Source organism: Nannobrachium achirus (genome assembly GCF_963921795.1).
Source record: "Nannobrachium achirus genome assembly, chromosome: 11".
NCBI classification, from domain to species: Eukaryota; Metazoa; Chordata; class Actinopteri; order Myctophiformes; family Myctophidae; genus Nannobrachium; species Nannobrachium achirus.
Genome location: NC_137820.1, coordinates 27,821,532 through 27,841,626, shown reverse-complemented (window position 1 = coordinate 27,841,626; position 20,095 = coordinate 27,821,532). Strand labels below are relative to the sequence as shown.

The 20,095-nt window shown below is 44.5% G+C and overlaps 1 protein-coding gene across 1 annotated transcript in view; it reads right to left on the bottom strand.

Moving 5' to 3' along the window:
* The window catches only part of brsk2a (BR serine/threonine kinase 2a), a gene marked incomplete at both ends in the record, with an annotated part of 440,510 nt that overhangs the window by 133,548 nt on the left and 286,867 nt on the right, over positions 1 to 20,095 (bottom strand). The window contains one exon of the mRNA XM_080736976.1: positions 3,489 to 3,574. Within this exon, the coding sequence (XP_080593102.1) occupies positions 3,489 to 3,574 (86 nt within the window). The remainder of the gene's footprint in view (positions 1 to 3,488; positions 3,575 to 20,095) is intronic.

Genomic DNA, 20,095 nt, shown 5'->3' with positions numbered 1-20,095 from the left:
CTGCCCCAGTCACACACGGTGTCCCCCAGGGCTCTGTACTTGGTCCCCTCCTTTTCATCATTTACATACTTCCACTTGGTCTGATCCTCCGCCACCACAATCTCCAATTTCACTGTTATGCCGATGATACTCAACTCTACCTCTCCACCAAAACTGTCACCGCTGCCACCCTCTCCACCCTCACCACCTGCCTTACAGACCTCAAAACATGGATGCAAAAAAAACTTTCTCAAACTTAATGGCAATAAATCAGAAATCCTCATCATCGGCCCAGATTCCCTCACCCGCTCCACCCAGAACTTCACTCTCAGCATCGATGGCTCCACTGTATCTACCTCCACTCACATCCGTAACCTTGGTGTCATTTTTGATCCCACCCTCTCATTCCGCCCCCACATAAACCAGATCACTAAAACTGCCTTCTTTCACCTCAAAAATATTGCCCGCCTCCGTCCCTCACTGACATTCACAGCTGCCGAAACACTCATCCACGCATTTGTTACATCCCGGATAGACTACTGCAATAGCATCCTTAACGGTACCACTGCCACAATCCTCAACAAATTACAACACGTTCAAAACTCCGCCGCCCGCCTCCTTACCAGTACCCGCTCCAGAGACCATATCACCCCTGTTCTTCACGACCTGCACTGGCTCCCTGTCAAACAAAGAATACACTACAAAATCCTGCTAACCACCTTCAAGGCACTCAATAACCTGGCTCCCTCCTACCTTTCTGATCTCATCCACCCCTACATCCCAACCCGATCCCTCAGGTCCAGTGAAGCCAACCTCCTGGAGGCCCGCACAGCCAAGTACCGCACCTGGGGGGACAGGGCTTTCTCTGTCTCTGCCCCTACCCTCTGGAACGCTCTCCCCAACCACCTCAGAAGCGCTCCCTCCCTCCCCTCATTCAAAGCTTCACTAAAAACTCACCTTTTTAAAATAGCATATCCCAGCTGAGGTCTGGCAAACTATGCCTCCCTAGTACTTGCTCTACTTTTAACTCTTTTGTATTTGTATTTGTTGTTTTTAAAGTTTTTCCTAATAAAGTTGTTGTTCTTTCTGTTGTAAAGCGCTTTGGGTATTTAGAAAAGCGCTATATAAATCCAAGCTATTATTATTATTATTATTATTATGATGGAGCAGGGCTTTGCTTTACCAAAATACGTACACGTTTGAAACTTGTACATAAAAGGTTTCTGCCCGACAGTGACGATATTTTAGTGATTATGTTGCGAGGAAAACATTGAGATAATAGCCATTTTGGTTAGAACTGACTGAAAATAACTTTGTACTTCAAGTTTAAAATGATACTAAATAAATTCCAAATATTATCAAATTATCTCGCGTCACCCCTGGACTACCGTCACGGCACCCTAGGGTGCCCCGTCACCCACTTTGAAAACCCTGTTCTATATTTCTTACTGCTACTTTTCCTGAAAAATAACAGTTTTGGACTATGAGGTTTCCACCTGACACTGACAGTGACGACATCCTGGATGGCACCACCACCCATCTTGACGGTTACAAACTGAAACTCAGCCGAGGCCTTCTGCTTTTCTGTTTCCTTCTTTCGCTGCGTAGTTGCTCTTATTTTCTTTTATTGTTTCTGTATCGATTAGATCAGTGTTTCTCTACCACTGTACCTGGGTCAAGTGTGCCCCTTGAAACTGCTTGAAAGCCAGTATTGTATTTATCATTTTAAAAATGATTTAAACTAGTGAAAACAGCCGATCTACAAGCGATGCGAGGCGTTGTGTGCTTTTAGATCTGCTGTTTTCACTACTGTTGTGCGACAGCCTTGTATGTTGAAGCAGGGCTTTACTTTGCGAAGAAACGTACACATTTGAAACTTGGAGATACAAGGTTTCTTCCCGACAGTGACGATATTTACACCCCCGTATTATGTTGGCGTGCCCATGGATTCTTGGGACATGAAAGTGTGCCCATGCAGAAAAAAGGTTGAGAAACACTGGATTAGATCTCGTGACAACCTGAAATCGCAGAGTGTGTTAACACAGCGCCTACCCTCGTGACCGACTGCGCTGAAGAAATGCATGCGCAGACGTGGTGGTTGTGATAATCCTCTTATGGGCTGAATCACAATATTACATCTTCTAAATATGTGACGCGTACAGCACTGCGTGTCAAATCGCCTTTGGCCTGCGTGACCAAGACGGCAGCTAATTGAATTGAGTTGACAAACACCGCTCCGAAGAGTGAGGGGGGTGACGAGAGGGCCTGTGGCCCTGTCACTCACCAGCACTAAAATTAGCTAATGTGTGTGCGTGTGTGTGTGTATTACTGTCAAATTACTGTAAATGTGAAACGTACAGTATAGACTTTGCGAGGTCAGAGACGCTAGTGGTACTCACAAAAGAAAGTTTGTTTTTAGGATTAAAAGCGTTTTTTTTTTTGTGTGCGTGCGTGTGTGCGTGCGTGCGTGCGTGCGTGGAGACAGATGTGACTGTCACTCTCCAGGCTAATGTTTCTTAACGCAGCAGTGTTGCTTCTGATAAGTATGTCATGATGTTTACATAAGCAAGCCCCCCCACCACCATTAGCTGTCTTCTAGCGAGCGCCACTAAATTAAATGCTTCACGCCAACGCTAATGGTGCAATGCCCCCCAACCCACCCAGCAAATGCTATTATCAGCACCCTTCTCCAGGCACGACAAACCAATCAGAAACGTCGCTCGGGGTGACAATGTGATTTACGGGATCATTCAAAGGTTTCTCCGCCGTATGAAAGGAAAACGTAAGTGAGTGACATTGTGTGAACTATACAAAAGTTTCATGCCTGCATGCTGCTCGCATGCACATGTACAAGGAGAGAACAGATGCATCATGGGAGAGGACGCTAATGTTCAACATACAGCATCAGGGGCCTTAATTATTTGATACTTATAGCTATTGAAAAAAGGAGATATCAGTGCCGTGCTGCGAGCTTGTAGATCTGCTATTTTTGAAAAGTAGTGAAAATGTGTGCAAATCTTTGAATATTTGTTTTTTAAGCGAACATTTGTAACTCAAATTTTGCTTCTAGGGGGTCCCTGGAACAAAATATTCTGAGATGGGGGTCCGTGGCCAAATATATATAATTTTGGGGATCCTTCACATGAAAAGGTTTGAGCACCACTGACATAGAAACATAGTTTTTTCAAGAAACCTTAGAAGGATCTGAAATATTCAAAGACTTGCACAAATGTTCACGATTTTTCCAAAATAGCAGATCTACAAGCTCGCTATGAGCTTGTGTATCTGCTATTTTTCAATACTTTATGCACAAAATAATGTGTATGCGTTCCCAGTCTAAATGGGTTAAACCCCCTCCCCCTATGAAGAACATTCATGGGGGGCCCGCAGTGAATCCTTGCACCCAGGGCCCAGAATTTGGTGCGACGCCCCTGGAGGAGAGAACAGATGCATCATGGGAGAGGACAGAAACGTTCAACATACAGCATAGTAAAGTTGCAGATACTTACAAGTATTTCTTATTTTCGTAGACGTCATGTAGCTTTAATACGTGAGGGTGTTCTATGAGCTTCAGAATGGCTATTTCTCTCTCCACCTGGATGAGAGAGAGACAGAGAGAGAGAGAGAGAGAGAGAGAGAGAGAGAGAGAGAGAGAGAGAGAGAGAGAGAGAGAGGGTTAAGCAATCTTACTGTCAGTCGTAGCAGCAGCAGTGCTGTCACGATTGCAAGTTGACGATTCACTCAAATAATTGCGGTTAACGATTAATCGTTGACAATTATACATTTCTGTTTGGCTTGTAGGCTTTGAAGTTGCACATGGCAGATATGACACAACCTAAATATACAAAGAAATGACTGATTTGACAACTTTACACTTAAAGAACATTGATAGCTATTTAGCCAATCTACAAGCTCACAACGCGTCACAAAGACGTGTTGTGAGCTTGTAGATCTGCTATTTCCACTATTTTTGAAAACATTTGAACATTCTTCAACATGGAAACGATTATGACGATTATGACAAAAGAATTGCGATCAGACGATTGTATAATAATTGTGACAGGCCTAAGCAGTAAAGTAAACCCCCAGTGTTACTGTATCTCGGTGTGTGTTAAAGCAATCTTAACCAATCTGTATGGTAGACATGATAACACAGTACATCTGCAGTGGTTGAAGGTGGTCTCCCTACAGTATACTGTATACTCTTCCACTGAAAATGTTAGACCGAGAACCGAGGTCAAATCTCGGGGTCTTACCGGTGCAATTACCTCTCTCTGTCAGGAGAGCACATAACATTTTCAGATACCGTATATCGCTGTGCCGTGGGTCCATTTTCCTGACAGAGTTACTAGGGCCTGAGTTACTAAGGTGGAGGGGCCTTAATAACTTTAGCTACAGAAAAATAGAGATCTACAAGCTCACCGAGTGCCGCGCTGGAAGCTGGTAGATCTGCTATTTTTGAAAAGTTGTGAAAATGTGTGCAACATGTATTTTTTAAGCGAACATTTGTAACTCAAATTTTGCTTCAGGGGGAGTCCCTGGGATTAATATTTTGAAATGGGGGTCCTTGGCCAAATACATATTATTTTGGGGGTCCTTCACATGAACACATTTGAGCACCACTGACATACAGTAGAAGCATTTGAAATATTCAAAGAATTGCACACATTTTCACGATTTCTTTAAAATAGCAGATCTACAAGCTCACAGCACGGCACCGAGTGCCGCGCTGTGAACTTATAGATCTGCTATTTTTTTCAATAGCACAAAATAATCTCCCTATGAAAAACATTCATGGGGGGCCCCGCAGTGAATCCTTGTACCCAGGGCCCAGAATTTGGTGCGACACCCCTGTACGTGGTTTCCACCACGACACACAACAAGATTATAGCTTTTAATCTGCACTCTTAGCGGTTTGGCTTTTTAACTGCCATGGAGTAGATCTTTCCCTGGGAGGTTAATGCCGTCACCACCATGAGCTGATCCCCAGATTAAGCCCTAGCGATGAGGCCTCACCTGCCGAATAATCCCAAAGTAATAACAACCTTCTGGGTTTGTTTTCTCTGAGGTCACCTGAGCAGGTCAGAGAATGATTACCTATCAAATGTCCTTTTAATGTTTTGTTTGTAGTTTTTTGCACTCTTTTAATGCTCTTAAGCAATATTACACGAGAGTGTGTGTGTTATCATGAATATCGGCATGTTCCATAATGCTCATTATCATCACGGGTAGAGAGCTATTTCAACCAATCAGATTGCTTTGTCCGAACTACTTGTTGCATAATTAAGTAATATTACACGAGAGGGTGTGTGTTATCGTGAATATCAGCACGCCTGTGTTGCCGCAGTTGGCAGTGCCAGAAGTGCTGATTTCTTTGTTTGATGAGACCCGTTCCATAATGTTCAATATCACCACGGGTAGATAGCTATTTCAAACAATCAGATTGCTTCGTCGGACTGTTGTATAATGTAAAATTGTATATGCCTCCCATTGACATCGACGGAGACTGAGACATTTGCAATGCAAGCACACACAAACATAGGCTACAGCGCACCGTGTCGACAGCAAACAGAATGTTGACAGTCAGGAGGAGGGTGGCCACAGAAGTCGTCCATGTTCCTTTGTTGCTCACAGACACAGACCCGGCGGGAGAAGAGACGTGTGCACGTTAGTTTCTCATCTTTATTCTCCTCCCCTGCACAAGATCTCCTCCCTCCCTCTCCATCAGCCGACCTCCTGCTCCGCCCAGAGCCCTCCATCTCCTGGCTTTGACAGACGAGGGGAAGATGAAAGGGCAGCGTGTGTGTGTGCGCGCTCGTGCGTGTGGCGGTGTCTTTAGCCCTGTCGCTCCTGTCAATGTCACTCTGTCCCATCCGCCGAGCCGGCGCATGCAGCCTTCACTCTGCTTTTGTGTCACACCGTCGGGCTTTATGCACACTCATGTAGAGTGACATCCAGGTGGAAGGATCTGCCACTTCTCCACTCGTGTCCTTTGGACTTTAGTGTTTGTGGTGTCATTTTGTTGAGTTTTATATCCAGTCCATTTCTCCCATTTCTCAAGAAACAGTTCTTCTTGTATCCTGAGTTTGTGTGTAAATCTCTCCGTCATATCATTTCCTCCACAATGCACAGCCACTGCTCACAAGCTGGAGGGTCACTTTTATACCACAATCTTGTTATTGCTTTTTTGCTGGCTGCACCTTGATCAGATACATGTCGTCTCCATGTGTGTTTTCCTGCGTCAACCTGAGGTAGAATAAGTTGGCTCATTGCTCACCTACTGTGCAGTGTAATCTCCAGTCTCCATTTCCAGTGACGGACATGAGGCCGATTCTACTAATGCCTTCTGAATCAGTGGTAAAAAAAATAGCAGATAGCAGCGCAGCACGAAGTGGTGCCCTGTGAGCTTGTATATAGCTGCTTTTGAACAGACAACAGAAAAACATACAATGACACCGATGCCTTTCTTGAGTACTGTACTACTGTTTACTTATGTAAGTAAAACATTTTAGTATAGGGCCTATATCTGTATTTTAGGATAATTGTGAGTTTGACTCCAAAGACAAATATTGTACTTTTGAATCCATTACATTTTCAGGAAGGGTAAAATACTAGACTACTAAATTTTTTAAGCAAAGCTTGTACAATGTTGTGAGCTCGTAGATCGTCTATTTTTGCTACTTTCATTTGACACTAGTTGTGTTGTATGATGAAGAAGCCCATTAATTTCCGAAATAAAACATAGAAAGTTGAAACATAGATATAGCCTCCAAGGTTTCTCACCGACAGCAATGATATTGTAGTGCAACAGGAGTAAAAGCAAGTCACAAGTCACCTGAGAATCAGAACACACTTGGCACAATAAAAGCACAGCTTGTCTGAATAGAGGTATAAGTGCTACAGCAGCAGCAATTTGCATTAGCATCGGTATCAATGGGGAATAGCGGCTAGGGCTAATCGCGGCTAATCCGTGAGCTAATGAACACTATCAGTAGTGCTTCACCAGGCTTCTCCCTCTCTTTCTCTCAGTCTCACCTGAGCCTGAGGTGAGTTGTTAAGAAGACTGAGCCCAGGGTAGCTAGCAAGCTACCGTATAGCTGGCAGCAAGGGTCTCCCTGCAGAGATGCTAATGCTCCCCGCGACTCCATGAGATGAGCTTTCTAAACGCTACGGAGCCAGGAGCGGCGTAGCGCTTGCTAAGCTTCCTCTAAGCTCGTCCTTTTAGTTAATTGAAATCAGAAGAAATGGGCTCTACGAGGACTTAACTGCACCGCTGGCCACTTATTTTGAGATTAGTTAATGATTTACTAGAGCAATGAAACTCTGTCAACCAAGTTCCAAGCGTTTCAGTTCGCTTCCTGTTTTTCTTGCTTGGTCGTTGGTGGAGTGTTGTTGTTGTTGAAACCGCTGGTGGAGAACACATTGTTATGTTCCCTGTTAAATTATGCTAATATTAAGTTTTTGTACTTGTTGTTGTGTATGCTTCAGATGGTTCAGAAAGCACACTCTGTCTCTGTTTTTGAAGAAGAAAGGGCCTCAAGTGTATGATGAAACTAAGACCCAATGCTACAGTAGAATACCACCCAATTTACAACATGTTTCAAAACTATGTCTCATGTTCTGCCGTCGATCATCACCCAGGGAAATGGTCTTTATAAAATTATGAAGGCGAAGAATTGTTTTCTCTGATAATCTGATTAAAAATAAATAAATAAAATCTAGATCAGGGGTCTTCAACGTTTTCTGGCCAAGGACCCCTTAGTTGAGAGAGAGATGAAGCCCACAACCTCTTCATAGTTTCCATATAGTTATATCATTTGACAGCACAATCATCAGTGTATTTTGGATTCATGTCAATTCGTGTTTTCAGATATTTAACCACATGAACCGTCAATACTTAAAAAACTTTGACTCTGTACTTAGTCTGCTCTTTTCCCCCTCTACATCAAAGTTCTTTGCCAAAAATAGGCGATCTACAAGCTCACAACGCCTCGCAGCAAGGGGAAGAACACCCATTTTCAATATTGAACTATGTCATTAATATACCTCATCACAACGTGATGACATCACACCGTTGTACTTTACAATACAAACCCCAAAATCAATCCTCCAGTTCTAGGACACAGAAGAGGGGGAACTTTTTTTTTTTTTCACACAACTCCTCTAAGGTATATTAATGACATAATTCAATATTGAAAATGGGTGGTCTTCCCCTTTAATAGAAAAAAGGAGAAAAAAGTTACTATCACACAAAGATTTGGAGGACCCCCTGTAGTAACTCTGAGTACCCCCTAGGGGTCCTGGACCCCCTGTTGAAGACCCTTGATCTAGGATCAGAATCGTTTTTTCTGCCCTCTAAATGAGTTTCAAGGTGTCTGGCTTGCCAGACTATACCTGGCAACAAAGTCGGGTCTTCTGACAGGGCGTGGGGGCGTGGCCTGGCAGTGCTGTTAATGTCCGTGCATGGCACAGACTCTGGAATGTAAGATATGCACCCCATGCACTCTTCCATCGCTCAGCTGCCAGAGCTGGGGCAGAAATACATCCAACATCCACCCACTCTGCCCATCTTTTATTTCCGCTAGCTCCTCCACCTCCCATCTATCTGGCTAACTATCTCATTAACTCTCGCACCTGGCTGTGAGAGGCGTGCACTTTTCTCCCCATCGCCGCGGCACGTCGTTAAGGCTTTATTAGCAGCTTTACCTTCCCCCGTCCGTCCCACACCGTCCGCCAACACACAAAGTTTGCGTACGAGAAACGGACAGGGAAAGGAGTAAAGGCAAGGGGTGTAAATTAACTGGGAGTACGGTATAGTTACTCAAGTACTGGATTTGAGTACAACTTCAAGATACTTTTTTTTTTTTACATCCATTCTACTCCACTAAATCTACTTTTTACTCCACTACATGTATTTGACAGATTAGGTCACTGGTTGCTTTGAAGATTTAGATTATTAATAAGTAATGAATTATTAATAAAAAAAAACAGGGGAAAAAAGAAAAGTAAATATAACAGATGTACAAGCTCACACATTGCATTGTGACTCTTACTTGCAGGCATCATTACTTGGTAACAAAGTCAAATTTATATTTTTACCACTTAAACCCCAGCATCCTTAAACTCATTCAATGCCAAAGACGAGAAATCTCGTAATTTCTTTAATTACAAAATTGGATTATTATAGCGAGCGTTCCCCCGCACCCGTGAGTGATACAAGGACTACAATACCCAGAATGCAAAGGGAAATGGCATCATCCGGAAATCCCCCGGTCTGTCCACCTCGATGTAAATGGAATTAGAAAAGTTTATTTATCTCTGAATCTTTTCCCAGATGCGTTTTTGCGTCCAAATAGGACTTTTTTTCAAGAGGCCCTAACTAAAGACCCGATGATTGCGGATATGTTGTTATTTTTCAAAGAAGAGAGACAAATCTTATCAACATCACCTACTCTGTTTACATGCACATTGGGAAAAATCGGTGAATCTTCAAAGGTTAGCAAAAACGCTATAAATCTCCGCCAAGGGGAGACTAGACAGTGTTTTAACTCTTTAACTTAAAGCGCTGTGAGTTTGTCGACCTGCTATTTTCACTGAAAGCTTTCCCTACAATAACAGAAAATACACTAATATAACCATATAGAGTTTAAGTGGTTATGTTCAAAATCAAACTACTTCCACCTCAGGAGGTACAGGAGGTGAGAGAGCGATAAGGAGAAGGGAGAATAACAAAGGGAAATGGAGAGAGACCGGGGGTGGAAGAGGCAAAGAGAGCAATCCAAAAAGTGAAATGGGAGAGAGAGAGTGAAAAAAGACCTGGGGTTAATCAGGTGAAAAAGACAATTCTGGCTCCCTCCCTGTGTAGTGGTACTAAAAGTAGCAAAGTTTTACTTGCGTAGGCCAACTATATTTAAGTATCATATTTAAGTATCTGTACTTTACTTTAGTGTTTTGTATTTTTGTTGGATAATCATGACTTCCACTCCACTACATTTCAAAGAGAAATATCGTTGCCATCGGGCATACGATTCTTTTCTCCATATTTTAACTTTTTGTGTATGATCTGATCTGAAAAGTAACAGTTTTGGACATAATATTATGAGGTTTGCACCCGACAGAGACGATATTGTACTTATGATTCAACTATACATTTCTATGAGGGAAAACAAGTACAATACCAATGAACCACCTATATAAGCCCTATTTCGATAATAGAAGCTCACAGCTCGCAAACTTGTAGATCTGCTTTTTTTCCCCACTATTATATATATACTAGTAAGACGCCCCAGGGCGACATGCGACCTCGCCCCCTAAAGGGCGAGGTTGCGCCAATTCTTGGCCATCTGGCCAGTGATGTATATCGGACCAGTTACCCATATATGGAGACCTCTGGTACCCATATGGAGATCCATGTACTGTATATAGAGATGCTGTGAGAGCCCAAACATGCTTACTCAGTTAATCGTTATGTGAAATACATGGAGATCCTTGTCTGTAGAACCAGCCACACAGATATGGGCTGTCTTAGCCATCTGTCTTGGCCATATATGGATTCTGTTAGTGTGGTGTGGCCGATGTGGCCTCCATATATGGGCATTCCCATATGAAGTCCTGTTAGCTTAATATTGATGACATCAGGGAACTCCATGTATGGGCATGAAAGGGATTCTGTTGGTGTGACATCACAGTGAAGCCAGAGCGTGATGTCAGAGAGGCAAACCCATTCTGTTAAGAGTGGTTCCCCTGACATCACAGTGACATCAGAGCATGATGTCAGAGCGACAAACCCATAGAACCACAGTGTCAGGCGTGACAGATAGAGATACTATACGGACAAGCTGTGACCGTTCACATACTATTCTGTGACCTATGGTCGCAAACATCTCAGTGTTTTCAGGAAAGTATCCTCTATCCAGCAACTTTGTCGCTTTGTAGTGCGCGTAACATTTGACTAGACTTTGACTCCTGTTACTGGGGGGGAGAGGGGGGGGGGGGGGGCTTGATTACTTTTGCCCACCGCTGAAAGAGACCAATCAAAAAGGGGAAATGGGAGAGAAAGAAAAATAAATAAAGAGGAGCCTGGAGGGTAATCAGGTGTAAAAGACAATCCAGTCTTCCCTCCTGCCTGCTCTTTGATGTTTTGAGGTCCTGCTATGACAGGTCAGCATGCTGCCTGTCTGACACTTAAACACTAGCGGCCATGCGGGCAGCGCTGCATAATGGACCATGACATGCACTTCATCGCTGGAAACCTTGCATGTCCACAAACTGGTACTTTTCAGGAAATGGGAAAAGAACCTGCTGTGTGCCAATGGATCTAATGAAAGTTATTATTTAGTCACTATAGCTCTTGGTCATCACCGGTTCAATATTCATAAAACCCAAAGACGCACACAAACACCATCGCTTTCTCTTCAAAGTTCTTTTCCAAAATGGCGAAAGAATTGCTAGTACAAGCTCACAATGTGTTGATCGCTACGCATTTAGGGTTTCAGATCTGCTACTTCTGGTACTTTTTTAGGACACTGCAGTATAAATTTACAAAAGATCACACCCCAGTGTGAAGTGCAATGTTACCCTGGCCATACAGTATGTACAAACAGACGCGGGACAAACATCAGAGCATGATGTCAGAGCGACAAACCCATAGAACCACAGACAAACCCATAGAACCACAGTGTCTGGCGTGACGTACAGACAGAGATACGTGGACAAGATGTGCCGGTTTTCATAGTAAACTTGCGACTTATGGTCGCAAATAATATGTACGGAGATATGAGGTTTCCGCCTGACAGCTACAACGTATTCTCTCTCTTTTTCTTTTGTAGGAGGGGGGGGGGGGGGGGAACCCAACACAAACACCCACTGGCTCTTTCCACCACCTCATCTCGAACCCAAGGTCGAACGGGGAGCAAGAGACTGACACTAATCCAAATTGGTTATTTGACGCCGAGCGATCATTTGTCTCATAGATTACGACGGGTTTATCGTTTTCTGGCCGCCGTCATTAGCGGTGGACGATCGGTGCGAGAGAGAGAGAGAGAGAGAGCCCGGAGTATGGACCTGGCCTGATTGGGGCTAAGGCCTTCGATGGCGGGGTCTCCTATCAGTGTCACATCCTGTCTCGCTAAGTGGATCAATAGACTGGAAAGCAGCCGGCCCGCCAGGGGGCCCCTTCAGAGGTGTTAACTGCACACACCAAGATGGCAGAGAACTCCACCTCGAGAGCGAGGAGCTGAATCGTCTGAGGTTTTGGACAAGGTTGACGCCCCCCCCCCTAGGCTCTGGTGTCAAGCGCGTCTCCGGTGAGAGCACAGTGGTAGCGGGCGATGTGAAGATAAAAAGAACCAGTAAGACTCCCTAATCGGGAGATAAGCGACCGTAGGTCGGTTATCTCCACAAATAGGGCAAAAATGTGTTTTTCCAAAATCTCCCTGATCCATGTTGATGACATGAGTGTAGACATACTGTGTAGTGATTTTCGTGATTTTAGGGCAAAATCTCTAGGAGCAGTGTCCAAAAATGTGTTTTTAAAAATCGGCCTGAAGGTGGCGCTATATGGGACAGATTTATGTTGATGGGATGAGTGTAGACATACTGTGAGCGATTTGCGTGATTTCACAGGAAAAACTGTAGGAGCAGTGGCCAAAAATGTGTTTTAAAAATGGGCCTGAAGGTGGCGCTAGAAGAGGGCCATGTGAGAAATGAGGGGTAGGGTCTCCGCGTTGCCTTGGCGGACGAATAGGTACCGGCCCCGGCTCTCCCGGACGCTCCCAGCCCGAGTTACGGCATTTTATGTGAGCTGCAGTGGAGGGGGTCCTCCACTTGGGGCGTCACCACTTTTGCATCCGTTCTGGAGCACCAGGAGTGGGTGGTCCCCAGGAATTCCCCATGAGCAGCCCCGTTGGGGTGGTCATTTGGTCATTTTTGCACATTTGGTCATTTTTTACACCTGGGGGTCCCCCAGGGACCTGGGGGTCCCTGAATCTCCGGGGGTCCTTGGAGGTTGTAGTTTGGCAGGTAAGGAGTGTGTGTGCAAAATTTGGCATGGATGGGAACAACGGTTGTGGAGATATGAGCAGGGCAAAAGTGTGACGTGTGACGTGTGACAGACGGACGGACGGACAGCCCGTGGAGGTTTTGATAGTAAATGCTCCCTACGGTCGCAATAAACACTTCTTTGGTATTTTCCCCCTTTTATCCTGCATAGTACTGCGTTTTATTTGTCTGTCATTCTATGTTAAATGCGCGTCTCCGCAGAAAGCACAGTGGAAGTGGGCGACGTGTAAATAATAAAAATAAAGTCTTCTTTGGTATTTTATGAAAATGTTGCTACACTCAAAACTCAATGTTCCCTGCCATGAAAGGAGCGTAGCCAAAAGCTCCCAAGCCGCGAGGGGGAGTCAACCTTGTCCAAAACCTCAGCCGATTTGGCTGCTCGCACCTGCAAGAACATTGCCCGTATCCGGCCCTCTCCGTCATTCTCCGCACTCATCCATGCTTTCATCACAACCCCGGCTCGACTATTGCAACGGTATCCTCCATGGCACCACCTCCAAAGTCCTCAATGAAGTAAAATATGTCCAGAATTCAGCTATTCACCCATTCACACACACTGACACACGCTGCACTGATGGCGGAGGAAACCATGCAAGACACCAACCTGTTCATTGGGAGAAATTGGGGGTTCAGTGTCTTGCTCGAGGACACTTTAGAACAGTGGTTCCCAAACTTTTTTGGTCGAGACAAAAAGAGCCAAGAGCCCAGCGGACACGAGGACACCACATCAGAGACAGGCCGGCGGTGACAACAACAAAGACACAATATTACATTCATGTCACATATGTCACACACTCTCTCCACAACAGAGAGTGTGTATAACCTCAAGAGGGCCGGAAATATTGGATCGCTGACATCTCTCTCTCTCATCCACACATATAAAACACAGACATTTCTGTCACCTGCTGCGGGCCAAGAGAACGGTCCCTTGATACTGAGATATGAGGATCACAGTCAACAGCGCAGCCATCTGTGTGTCAGACAGTGTTGTTTTTGACAGCAAATTTTTATTTAGTTTTAGTCATAGTCTTTTGAATAAAATGTCATTTAGTTTTAGTCATGATTTAGTCACCTGAAAAGTATTGGTTTTAGTCTAATTTTAGTCATCTAAATATAAGATTTTATGGCGACTAAATCTACAGTTGATTTAGTCAACTAAAATGTATTTTGGCAGGCCTTGATGGCATCGTAATGACTGATTTTACACTTGATTGCGCTGCGACGCGTTGTGAGCTTGTAGATCTGCTATTTTCAGCACGCAACACCTGAGAGCAACCAAACATAAAATGACTCTCTTCAGCACTAGTCCCTCCCTAACGTTTTAGTCTAGTTTTTATTTTGTTGACAATATTATATTTAGTCTTAGTTTTAGTCATCACAGCTTAGTTTTTATTTCGTTTTCGTCAGTGAAGAAAACGCAGTCGACAAACATCTTTCGACATAGTTTTAGTCGACGAACACTGGTGTCAGATATAGGGAACAAAAAGAGAACTAACTCCAGTTGTATGTATGCTCACATGTTAGCTACTCCACAGTAAATAAAATGTAGTGTTAATTTAACCCTGATAAAGTGCTGTGTATTGAGCATTGAGCAGCTGCTAGATGTACTGTAAAGAGAGAGACCATATTTGCAGAGCCAGCCACCCCATACATAGTATATTATGCAGCTAATTAACACAACACATGGCAAGGATATTGCTTTTTAGAAGCGCCACACAAAAGAACAATAAATGAAGAGAATAATTATGTCGTTGCTGTCGGGCAGAAACCTCCTATTGTATCTCCATGTTCAAGATGTTTGTGTGTCTGTTCTGTAAATCAACTGATCACTATAGTCCTTGCCGTTGTTGTGTTAGTATCAGTCATGTCAGTCATCTCCAAATTTGGGCACTGTTTCAGCATGCATATCAGACAGACATCAGATAGACAGCCATTCGGTTGTTTATTAGGGAATTTATGGAGCCCGTTTCTGCTACCAGGACGTGAGGCGGGACTACTGCTGCTATGACGCAATCGCAGTTGCGATCCAAATCGTTAAGCAAACAGCCGTCGGGGACGGGGTCCCACCCCTTTTACTGAACGCTTTGGTTCCCATGGCGACGCGTCTATACAGCAGACGTTTTAGGCGCAACGTGGAAAGGGAGCTGCTGGCGTAGTACAGACGGCTGCGACAGCAGCAGGTTGATCTACAGTATCAAGCGCTGATCATTTCCGGTTACCGTTGCCATCTGCCGTAGTCGCCATTTGCTTAAAGTCGCTATTATGTAGGATACTACAGCGTCACACAAAAGCATCAAAAGTACTGTAGCAAATCCACAAGCTTGTGAGTTTGTAGATCTTCTACTTTTGATCCTGAAAAGTAACAGTTTTGGAGATGTGAGGTTTCCACCCGACAGAGTCGATATAAGATAACGCAGAGAAGGTCTGCCGTCAGTCAGATGTTGCTGCAGAAATTGGAGGAACTTTTTAAATAATTTTCAGAGGTTTCATCTGATTACAATAAAACTAAGGCTTGACTGTTGTACTTAAATTGGAAATAATTACCCAATTCAGATGAGAAATATGGTTCTGAAGCTTCGGGAAGAACAGCTTCCCATTGCAGACTGTACTTCAAAGGCTTGTGAACTCAGAATAGTCTACCACTAAATTCTCATGAGTGGAGGAAATAGAAAAGTCTATTAACCACTTTTACCCTGTCATTATAGGCGAGAAGTATTCATTATTATGTTTTCCCCCAATAACCTAAAACTTCAAATAAAAACATATTTTCAAACATTAACAAATAGTAACAAATGTTAGCGTCCAGTGTGGACACTACCAGGCATCCACTTCAATGAAAAATAAAGTTGTATCTTATATCTTTATCTTGCCTGGTGGGAATGACCCTTTACAAGGATCAATGAGAATACTTGGATAGAGGGGCGTCAATTGGGTATGGCAGGGGTATGCAGCTGCCATACCCAGTAGGAGCGAGATCATTTAGCGACCTACAACCGGGTCGCGACGTGGTCGGTAGTTTTCAGCGACCGGGTCGCTAAATCGAGCGACCGGGTCGCTAAATCACCGACCGTGCCGCTAAATCGACCGACCCGGTCGCTAAATCTAACGACCTGCCTGCAGTTTTAGGTCGGTAGATTTAGCGACCCGGTCGGAAGATTTTGCGCCCCAGTCGGTCGATTTAGCGACCCGGTCGCTCGCTTTAGCGACGCGGTCGGTGATTTAGCGACGCGGTCGGTGATTTAGCGACGCGGTCGGTGATTTAGCGACCCGGTCGGGAGGTTGCGTGGCAGGTTAGCCTAACTGAGGTAACGGTCGGGAGGTTGCGTGGCAGGTTAGCCTAACTGAGGTAAGGTTACTGAGGTTAGGTTTAGGGTTAGGGTTAGGGTTAGGGTTAGGGTTAGTAGGTCGGTGGAAGCGACCACCGGTCGGTGGATTTACCTACCCGGTCGCTGGATTAGCGTCCCAGTCGGTGGAATTAGCGTCCCGGTCGATGGAATTAGCGTCCCAGTCGGTCGATTTAGCGACCCGGTCGCTCGCTTTAGTGCCGCGGTCGGTGATTTAGCGACCCGGACGCTCCATTTAGCGACCCGGTCGCTCGCTTTAGTGCCGCGGTCGGTGATTTGGCGACCCGGTCGCTCCATTTAGCGACCCGGTCGCTCGATTTTGCGACCCGGTCGCTGAAAACTACCGACCACGTCGCGACCCGGTTGTAGGTCGCTAAATGATCTCGCCCTCTCTCGCCATACCCTGGGTCCAGGGGGGGGATATAAAAGTTACTTTTAAATATAAATCCATGAATGTCTCTTTGTCTATCTGTTCTGGTTATTATGTTGTTAAATTAGAGTAAAATAACAACAAGTGCAACATTTAACAAAATGGTCACTTTGACAAAGTATTATAATTATATTCTCCACACTTGTATTCTCCCCATCTTGATAAAATGGTAAATTCCCAGGTTCCGCAGGTCAGCTGCACAGGTGCAATTCATTATTGTTAATTGTGGCACGTTTATTAACATGCCAAGTTTAGCTGCACTTGAACAACCATTCCAGGCTGCCATGTCCAGCCCAAGAAACCGTAGAAACGGGGGGAAAAATAGAATGGACTTCTTAAAATAAATGTATCATGCCTCTTGCTAAGGTATGGCAACATGACTGGTGTCATGTTGCCATACCTTAGCTTTTTCTGAACTGACGCCACTGCTTGGATATGCCTTTGGTGTTGTAGTGGCAGTGCAGTGAGTCTAACACTTACTTCAAGGTCAAATACCTTGTTGCCTCCTTCACACACACCCACAAAACATTTTCCTATACGGTCCACAGCCAGATATCAAATGGGGGGTTGGAGGGGGTCCTTGACATGAAGTTTGAGAACAACTGCCTTAAAGGTCCATAACTCTGAGAATGTATAAATGTCCATTGCTCCATTCGGTTACTTTCATAAACTCTCCGAGTTGTATATGGGGGTCTGTGGCCTAATGCAGGGGGTCCTTGAAATATAATTAAAAAAAGTTTGAGGAGGGGGTAAAGCGACACACACTATAGGGCTGTCACAATTATGACATTTTACATGACGATTAATTGTCACTCAAATAATTGCTATTAACAATTTAATTGTGTAGCCGATCTACAAGCTCCCAACGCGTCGCATCACGGCGCGTTGTAAGCTTAGAGATCTGTTATTTCCACTATTTTTGAAAATATATTAAACATTTTCAACATGGAAACGATTATAACGATTATGACAAAATCACTGACCACATTGAGCTTGTAGAGGCCCTCATCTATCCATAATGTCGGTCAGTGCGCCAGTTGGACAGAATCGGTGGATTCAGCCAAAGAGCGGCAGCGAGCGTGTGTGCGTGTGTGTGTGTGTGTGTGTGTGTGTGCTTGCATGTTTTAGACAGGTGAATGGTAGAGGCTTGTTAAGTATGTCATTGTCAGCGAGGCTCCCCAACCAGCAGGGAAGGACAGCGGAGGGCATCCCACCAGCCTCAAGGACAAACACACGCATGCATGCACGCACGCACGCACACACACAGTAAAATCAGATATGGGTCAATTTTCACACTCAGAGTGAAATGAACACTGAGGATTTTACTGTGCAAACCACACTGTCATTATCAATTGAGCGGGGTAACTCTCATGTGTGTGTGTGTGAGTGTTAGTGTGAGTGTGAGTGTGAGTGTGAGTGTGAGTGTGCGTGCGCGTGCGCGTGCGTGTGCGTGTGCGTGTGCGTGTGTGTGTGTGTGTGTGTGTGTGTGTGTGTGTGTGTGTGTGTGTGTGTGTGTGCGTGCGTGCGTGCGTGCGTGCGTGCGTGCGTGCGTGCGTGCGTGCGTGCGTGCGTGCGTGCGTGCGCGTGCGTGCGTGCGTGCGTGCAGACATGATGTCAACATGAATTCCTGAGAGAGGCTGCTCGCCCAAAATCTGTTTGTAAATTTGGAGACAGGATCTGGGCAAAGAATTTGACATTATTTCCGCGTGAGTGCATGCAGAAGCTTACGTGCTTATGTGAGTGCATGCGCAAGTGAAAGTAATTGCAAATATCGTTGCTGTCGGGCAGAAACCTCTTATCCCCATATTCTAACTGTTTTCTTCATAAATTAATGTTCAACTTGATCATACTACAGCGTCACACAAAAGCATCAGATCCGCAAGCTCGACACGTCACGCGAGGTGACCCATTTTGAGCCTGTGTACATTTGATACTTGAATCCTGAAAAGTAACAGTTTTAGACATAATGACAAAATATATAAGACATACACAAAATAATTATGTGTGGAGGTACTAAGTGGGCACTAAAGTATGGCACGATCTGTCCGGCAAGATTAGCTCCAGACAAACAGACAGACAGACAGACACACACAAAGACAGACCCTAGATGGTTAGCCTCCTGCACAACCACCCAAATAAAAATAAAAAACTATTTGTTTGCTGTCTGGAGCTGCAAAAATAGAACGCAAAAACATTACTTTTGTATCGTCTTTTGTACATTTCGGTTTCATCCCAATGAACTTCACTGGACTGAAAAAAACTAGAACATTTGGCAGTCTCCTTGTCTCCCATTTCTCACCACTTCCTTGTAGGGATGGGACGATATGAACATTTCATATCACGATTATTGTGACAAAAGAAATCACGATTTACGATATTATCGGGATAATCAAAATCCATTATCCTGGGCCGGAATATAATACCAAAAAATAGCAGATCTACAAGATCACAACGCGTCACAACGCGACGCGTTGTGAGCTTGTAGATCGGCTATTTTTTGGCAAAGACATTTGATAGAGAGTGAAAAAAAGACTGTATCAAGTACCTTTTACCAATAGAGGATTTAAGTGGTGCCGGATATGCAGCTCGGCAAATAAAGGTGAATTGATCCCAGTGCATGACGGAGGACGATATCACGATAAATTAAATCTCCACGATACGATTATCACACACAGACCACACACAACCACACACCACACACAGACAACCACCACACACACACAGACAGTTTTCTGATAATCACTGTATCAGTCATCCTTTCTGAAGTGGAGGTAAATTCCCCACACTGGGGATCGTGATCAATGCCAGAGACATGTAAATCGATGTGGACAACATGGGCTCTGCTTAGTTGGCTGCTCCTTATTCCTCTCATCTTCCTCTCTCTCTCTCTCTCTCTCTCTCTCTCTCTCTCTCTCTCTCTCTCTCTCTCTCTCTCTCCTCTCTCTCTCTCTCTCTCTCTCTCTCTCTCTCTCTCTCTCTCTCTCTCTCTCTCTCTCTCTCTCTCTCTCTCTCTCTCTCTCTCTCTCTCTCTCTCTATCCAAGGCCAGCATCTCATCATTCTCCGCATGCTTCTGCTCTATCGTCTCCGTCGGTGGAGTGGAAACCTCATATGTCCCAAACTGTTAAACTTTTCAGGGTTCAAATTCAAAAACAGCAGATCTGCAAGCTCGATACGCGCACGAAACAACGCTTTCGAGCTTGCAGATCTGCTATTTTTAGTTTTTTATACTTTTATGTGACGCTGTGATATGATGAAGTAGGACAGTAATTTAACGCAGTGGGA